At 42.8% G+C, this 8,005-nt stretch overlaps 1 protein-coding gene across 8 annotated transcripts in view; it reads left to right on the top strand.

Annotated features, from left to right (window-relative positions):
* LOC101347605 (NACHT, LRR and PYD domains-containing protein 3) overlaps positions 1 to 6,229 on the top strand; it is a 44,662-nt gene extending 38,433 nt beyond the window's left edge. For all 8 annotated transcript variants that reach the window (XM_004379835.3, XM_023734454.1, XM_023734451.1 and 5 more), the window contains 5 exons: positions 52 to 222; positions 330 to 500; positions 809 to 979; positions 1,100 to 1,270; positions 5,635 to 6,229. In XM_004379835.3, coding sequence (XP_004379892.3) covers positions 52 to 222; positions 330 to 500; positions 809 to 979; positions 1,100 to 1,270; positions 5,635 to 5,716 — 766 coding nt within the window. In that variant the 3' untranslated portion in view covers positions 5,717 to 6,229. The remainder of the gene's footprint in view (positions 1 to 51; positions 223 to 329; positions 501 to 808; positions 980 to 1,099; positions 1,271 to 5,634) is intronic.
* Positions 6,230 to 8,005: the final 1,776 nt, after the last annotated feature.

Genomic DNA, 8,005 nt, shown 5'->3' on the forward strand with positions numbered 1-8,005 from the left:
AAGCCGAAATGACAGCAGTGGCTGATATTTCTTCTCTTTTTCTCTGAGTAGCTTGAGCACATGTTCCCTCACGGATGCTAGCTGTGTGGAGCTCTCTTCTTTCTTGCAAGTGAATCAGACTTTAAAAGAGCTATTCGTGTTTGCCAATGCCCTGGGGGACACAGGAGTACAGCATCTCTGCGAAGGTCTGCGAAGTGCGAAGGGTATAGTTGAGAATCTGGTGTAAGTGTTTTCCTGTTCTTATCCTTCTCATGGGCCTTGGCATTAGGGTCCATTAGGACTCCCTGCTGCCATTGTTAACAGCTACCTTGGTGTCCCCATCCCTTCAGGCTTTCCGAGTGTTCCCTCTCTGCCACTTGTTGTGAGCCACTTGCCCAAGTCCTAAGCTCCACCCATAGTCTGACAAGGCTGCTTCTAATTAATAACAAAATTGAAGATTCGGGACTGAAACTGCTGTGTGAAGGACTGAAACAGCCTGATTGTCAGTTAAAGGATCTGGCGTAAGTATCGTGGACTAGAGTCGCCGGCAGTTTTCTGACATTTCAGTAAAATCCTAAAATTAAATGAGTATTTTGGTCTGACGATTGCATCTCCAAGGAAGCAATAAATGAAGAGCTAAATAATTTAGGGGGAATAAAGCTTACCCTCTATACTGTCTTCGCTTGGCCTGACGAAAGGTTTTTTTTTTTTCTTTTTTTAACATGGCACTGATTTTTCTAAAGTGCTTTTGTAGTGGGCAAACACAATTCCTAAAGAGACCAAGTAGAGATGAAATGATGCCAGCCTTCTCTACCTTACTTCCTGGCAGATTGTGGACTTGTCACCTGACTGGAGCATGTTGTCAGGATTTGTGCAATGCACTCTACACCAATGAACATCTGAGAGACCTTGACCTCAGTGACAATGCCTTAGGGGATGAGGGCATGCAGGTGCTGTGTGAAGGGCTGAAACACCCCTGCTGCAAACTACAGACCTTGTGGTAAGTTCACAGGAGCTCTGTGGCCATTGGGCTCTTGCTCCAGGTTATATATGAAACGGGAGACCACTGTGGGACTTGGGGCCAAACTGATGTTTTTCTTGAATCCCCAATCCCTCGTAGGTTAGCAGAATGTCATCTCACAGATGTGTGCTGTGGAGCCCTCGCCTCTGTCCTCAACAGAAATGAGAACCTGACATTGCTAGACTTAAGTGGAAATGACCTCAGGGATTTGGGAGTGCAAATGTTGTGTGATGCACTGATTCATCCAATATGTAAACTACAGACATTCTAGTAAGTCACTGTGATGGGGGGAGTGGCAGGGAGGTGGTCAGGGCAGGCATGTTGGGTTTGGTTATAGCCCATTGCAGTGAGGAAGGAGAAGAAAAGCTGAGGGCAGGCCAAGCCTAGGCAAGATAGCAAACTAAGGCCTTTCCTTCTTGGACATGGTAGCAGAGAGAGAGGCAGAGAACAGGCAGCGCTGTATCTCATTGCTAAGGGAAGCAGCTTGGTGTAGGAAAAAAGAGCAGGATGTAGATTCCACTAGGCCTGACTTAAATCCTAGGTCAAGCATTTACTAGCTACATGACCATGGGCAAGTTACATTACCTCTCTGAACATCAGTATCCTTGTCTGTAAAATGAGGCTAATACTAATTAACCACCGGGGGTTAATGTGGAGATTGAATTAAGTGAGACAACAATTGTGAATGTACCTAGTACAATCCTTGGCACATAGTAGGCGCTCAACAAATGTTAGGCCCTTTTCCCTTTTCCTCTTCTGACACCTGCTAGAGGACTTAATATTTGCATTTTGAGAGTTTTCGAGACTCAAAGGCATAAAGCTGTAATGGCACAATTACAGAAGGTGGCGGTTTTGACTCTCTCTGGTCAGTGTCTGCCTGCCAGCTCAGCAGGCTGGCATGACACACAAAGTAATTCTTAATTAGGATACAGATGTGCTCTGTGGGCAGCTAACCAGTGGCCAAATGACCATTTGTTTCTGGCATTCAGAATTGGAACACATAATGGAAAATAAAAGCTGAGTGCAAGAATTCCACATTCCAAAGCCAATTTAATAGATTGAAGCTTAAATGAAAACAGAATCAAGACCTGATTATAAGTCTGGCTGAAACAGAAGCTAGGTCTGTACTAGCTAAGTGAACTCTGTTTGTTTCAAGTGCTCAAGAGTGCAGTGATTACTGCTCAGCACAGGGACTTATTCACAACTTGATAAACCTTAGAAGTCAGGGGCCTCCACGGTGTCTTTCTCAGAAAGAGGCAGCTGGAGTTTGTATTGTCAGCAGGTTGAAACACACTCAACAATCAACCCTAATGTTTCTTTAAATGGAGAGTAATTTATTGTTGTAGCACTCCCCAGCGTGTGTGCTGCAGCAAAGGTCCTACATGACAGCAAGGAGAAATTATTTTGTTCGTGATGGCATGCTATTATTTGTTGTTCTGTTGTAAATTGTTGCACCATTTCCTATTTCTCTTGATCTCTCTTTGTCTTTTAACCAGTATGCTTCCATTGTATTTTCAAGCCACTCCTCAAACCCTTATAACTTATAAATCAAAAAGTCAATAGCAGTGGGCAATAATAGCTTACAAACACACACATACACGCACAGAGAGAGAAAGAATGAATGAGAATAGACACAATTAACTGGCCTCAAATTTTGAATGTTAGAATGCATATTAGACAAAACTGAAATCTATAAAAATATGTATTTACACAAGTAAGGTAAGAGGAAGATATGGGTCAATTAATGTGATGGTGGGCTGGAGAGGAGTTGGATCCAGGAGAGCCTCCTAGAAGGGATAGTCTTCTCTGGAAATTGAAAAAGCTTGAGGAAGAAGGTTATTTCCTAAGAGCTGCTTGAGTACAGGATCTGAATCTCATTCTTAAGTGCATCTTGCACTGTAAACTTCCTGGCACAGTGCTGTGCATATTATAAGTACATAGAATAATAAATAATTTAGAGCATCTGGGGGCAAGGCAAGGAGACAGCTAATAGTATGCTCAATAAAGACTAGATGTGTAGACATTCAGAATGTCACGGGGAAAGAAGAGGTTGTGTCCTCAGAGTGACAAAGCTTACCTTCATTCACTCAGCGGTATTTGTTGAACACCTATTATGTGCCAGGCACTTGTGCCAGGTGGTGGGGAGACAAGGATGAATAAGATAGGAGACGTGATCTGTGCTCTTGAGCTAGTGGGTCTAGTGGTAGATACAGGCACATATACTGATTATTCTAATGCAGTGATTCTCTTAAGAGGATCATGGCAGGGGACACTTAACATAGCCCGAGATGGTCAGGAAAAGCTTCTTGGAGGAAAGGCCACCTGAGTTGAGTCTTAGCACTGTTGCCAGGGAAGATGGAGTTAGGGATGGAAAGAGGTAGTTCAGACTTAGGAGACAGCATGAGCAAAGGCACCCAGACAGTGAACAGCATGGTTTATGGTATGCAATAGGGATAGGGGTGGGAGATCTCCAAGCAGTTTGGTGTTGTTGGAGCATAAAGTGCAAAGCAGGATGTGTCAGGGAGGGAGAGGCAAAGGGGGCGTCATTGTTTGGGAAGCATTGAGCTTCTGTTTATGGTGATGGAAAATTTTGCAATGGATATTGGTGATGGTTGCACAACATGGTTAATGGAATTGGCGTCACTAAGTTGTACACATGAAAAACATTGAATTGCAAATGTTGTGTTACATATATTTCTACAACAATTTTAAAAAATAAGGCTGGGGAGGTAGGCAGGGCTATGTATACCTTGTGTAATAAGAAAGACTTGCTAGCAGAATCCTGGGTGCAAATTCAATCATCTCTCTTCTTCTCACATACTATATTAATAGTACAGTTTTGGGCCTCTCCCCACTCCACCTTTCCAAAACTGGCCCCAAAGACAGGGCCAGTTTTGCTTCCAAAGTTGGGTGGAGAATCAGTCCACTGCTGTTGTTTCTCACTGCCACATGGGCTTGATCTTGAGAACTGATCCTACACAGTCCAACAGAAGCTTGGTGACTGGTCCAGATCCCTGCCAGCCCTGCAGTGGCATTATACGTGGGCTCTAGGATCCTCTCAGCCCACGCCCAAATGTGCAGCCATTGTTCTGTAAAGTACCATATGTGTTATGATGGCTGGATCTAAAGGAGTTCCCAGAATCCGCCACAGGCACATATGTGCTGAAACCTGCCTTTATCCACAAAGATGTAGGCCCTTGTGTTGATCAAGGAGCGCCCTTTAAGATTTTCTATTTCTTCAAGGTAATTTTATTTTAGGGGCTTTGGTACCTTTCTCAGGGACTGGGCCTTGGATAAAGCCACCCTAGCTCACCCTGATACATGTTCCTAATTCTAAACTTGGAAAGAAGGGGTTAAATGTAACTGGCCTCTTAACTCCCAGAAGATCTCTGGGCTTCTTAAACATATTGGCTCACTACCTCCCCAACAATGAGTGCTACATATCAGGAGGTAACACAACTTTGGCTAAGTACACTCAAAAAATTCCGAAACTCCTGTATCACACCACTTCCAAGGCATTAGAAGCCTGTTGCCCTATAATTGAAAAATAATAGGGTCACTCATTTTACTTTAATAAAGATTAACTTTTCTCCATTGAGAACTAAAACTGTACCTCACTGAACACTTTAAAGACCTTCAACCTTCTTTTGTTGTCAGTGGGTTTTAATCAGGGATTAAACCCAAACACATATTGAGTTTGAAGTGCCTGTTGGATGCTTGTGAAGTTTTCTAGTGTGTAGGTAGTTGGATATAGGAAGAGATCATCTATGTAGAAATGATAGCTAAAGCCATGACAATGAATGAGATCCCCTAGGGAGAGTGAGAAGAGAAGACTTTCTGAGGAATATCTCTGGGGAGTAAGTCCTGGGCAATACCAGCTTTTAAGAGATGACTATGGGAAGGAAAACCCATGAAATATACCAAGAAGAAGGAAAGATCAGGATGTTGTGGCAAGAATCAGGAGAGAGTGGTGTCGTGCAAGCCAAGGGAAAAGAGAATTTCAAGGAGGAAGTGTTCACACGTAGCAGAGAGGTTCAATAGGATAAGTACTGAAAAATATCCATTGGATTTAGCAATTAGGAGAACATCGGTGACCTTTTCTAGGACTGTTTTAGTGGTGTGGTGGGACCAGAAACCAGATTGCAGTGACTTGAAGAGCTAGGAGATAAGGAAGTGGAGAAAGTGAGCAGAGACTACTTTTTCAAGAAGTTTGTGAAAGGAAGAGAGATGTGAGATCATAGCTAGAGTAAGTTGTGGGACCAGGGGAAGGAGGAGGGAGTTTTTCTTTTTCACTTTGTTTTGATATAGGCACGTTTGTAGACTGAGAGAGAGGAGCCCATAGAGAGGGAGAAGTTGCAGATATAGGAGCGGGAACTAATGAACTAATGGAGCAGGGCCTTGGTCAAGGCAGTAGGGGATGGGAGTGAGAATCCAAGAGGATTATATATTTTAACTTTTGAGACTCAAGGAAAGGGACTAAGGATGGAAGAGGAGGTCAGTAACCGAGTGGATAAAATAACTAAGTGGTGCTATGGATATGTATGAATGGGAATCTTATCCTTAAGAACAGGAGAGCTAGTGCAGGCATCTGTTGGCTTGGCTTGACACAGATTTTTTTTTTTCCTTTTTTATAGCATTGACACGGATCATTTACATGAAGAAACATTTAGAAAGATGGAAGCTTTAAAAATGAGCAAGCCTGGAATCACCTGGTAATTTCTAAGGAAAGTTCCGAAAGAATTGACTGCATATAGACCCCCTCTGTCTGGCACCATCTTTAACAGTTGTACAGTATTCCTGTTTCAAACCTGTTAACCTTTGCGGAGGACACTAGTGTGAAACAAGCAGCAGTGATTTCTATTTCTTACATAGAACCATCCACTAAGTAGGATGGCAAAAGCACCTTAGCTCAGTTGTCCTCAGCAGTAATAATATCTTATGTTCTTATACTGTGTTACAGTGTTTATTATGCTTTTTTGCAAGAACCTCTAAGGTGGTCAGATGAGGCTCAGAGAGGTTGTAACTAGCTCCAGGTCACACAGCTAGTTAGTGGGAGAGTTGGGACTGGAATCCAGCCATATCTCCCAACTCCCAGACCATGTAGGGAAAAAAATAGAAAAAAGACACATGAACGAGTCTACTTAAGAAACAAGCTTTTTGAAATGATTAAAGAACAAGAGAATATACAAACACATGCTATATCTTATGGTGCTGATTTTAAGTAAAACTGTAAAATTTGAGAAAGAGAGTAATGAGTTGGATTAATAGGGAAAGACTTCATGGAAGAGGTGAAACTTGATGTGGGCCTCCTTAAAGAATGAGTTGGATTTAGATAGGTGGTGATATACTGGCCAGTGGCTTTAAGACTGCGGGACAACAAGGCTGTGCTTGTGAGCAGCCCACCACAAAGCACCTAGAGAGAGAGAAATGTTTGCATCAGAATTTCTTGAGAGTGTGGTCTTCCATTTCCAGTCAACTCCCTTCCTCAACTTTTGGTACTTCCCCAGTGTACTTGTATTTGTTCATGGTTACTTATGATTGACTGACTCCTCATGCCTGACAGCACCTTGCATAGCTTAGCACGGATCCTACACAACCCTCTGTTTATATCTTTGTCTAGCTTCCTGAAACACCAATGAGACAAGTGGAGAAAGGGAACACCAGGCAAGGAAAATAGCACAGTCAGTGCAATAGGGGAGCCCTGGTGACGCAGTGGTTAAGAGCTCGACTGCTAACCAAAAGGGCAGCAGTTTGAATCCACAGCTGCTCCTTGGAAACCCTATTGGGCAGTTCTGCTCTGTCCTATAGGGTCGCTGTGAGTTGGATTTGACTAGACAGCAACAGGTTTGGTTTGGTTTTGGTTAGTGCAATAGGAGTGAATGTAGTGTGGGATCAACAGAAAGTAGGCTGACCTGATTCAAGTGTAGAGTTGTTTCTGGAAACTACTTAACTATCTTTGTAACCCTGAACAAGTTACTTGGATTCTTGGAACCTCAATTTTCTCCTCTATAAAATGAGGATAAATGATATTACATTTGCAGGGGCTGTTGTTGCCAACATGGTGCCTACTACACAGTACCCAAAAACACTCATTGCCGTTGAGTCGATTCCGACTCATAGCGACCCTATAGGACAGAGTCACTGCCCCATAGGGTTTGCAAGGCTGTAAATCTTTATGCAAGCAGACTACCACATCTTTCTCCCGCGGAAGGGCTGGTGGGTTCAAACTGCCAAACTTTCATTTAGCAGCTGAGTGCTTTAACCACTGAGACACCAGGGCTCCTTTACCACACAGTAGGTACCAATTAATGGTAGCTGTTTTTATCAGTGTGTACCTGTAATATAACTCAACTGTGTAGTCTTTGAGCTCCCAGGTTTTTTTGCTGTGTAGTCAACGTGAACTGTGCATTTGAACTAAATATGTGTGCTGGAGGCAATGAATCTAGTTGGGGAAGAAACACACAATGAGAAGTTATTCCAGGCCAGAGGTTGTAGAAGAGCCCAGCTGCTACATTTCCTCACCAGTGTTGTATATCATCGTGTATTGTTCTTCATCCCCCTGAGAGATGGTAATTCTCAGTAAGGAGACCAGGTCTGGCCAGAGAATAATGGTTAAGATAGAAGTTTGTCTCCAGCTTTCTCAAGTTCTTCTTTCCCTTCGGTTACTTAACATATATTTATTGAGCATTTATTATGTGCCAGGTTTTGTGCTAAGTGTTGACTTTACAGAGATGAATATGCCTTTTCCTGTGTGCTTTCCCTAATGTGTTCTCTGACTGCCCTGGTCCTTCTATCAGACTGGAAAGCGTCTGATAACACTCATTAACATTAAGAACACAAAGATATAATGTTAAGTGAAAAATTGTAGAACTCTGTGTGTGTGTGTGTGTGTGTGTGTGTGTGTGTGTGTGTATCCTGTTTGTGTACAAAAGGACGTATATGCATGTGTATGTATGTGCCCAGAAAATGTATGAAAGGCTATACATAAGAAATTGCTAATTGTGT

This window comes from Trichechus manatus, unplaced genomic scaffold (genome assembly GCF_000243295.1).
Source record: "Trichechus manatus latirostris isolate Lorelei unplaced genomic scaffold, TriManLat1.0 scaffold00068, whole genome shotgun sequence".
In the NCBI taxonomy this organism is placed as follows: domain Eukaryota; kingdom Metazoa; phylum Chordata; class Mammalia; order Sirenia; family Trichechidae; genus Trichechus; species Trichechus manatus.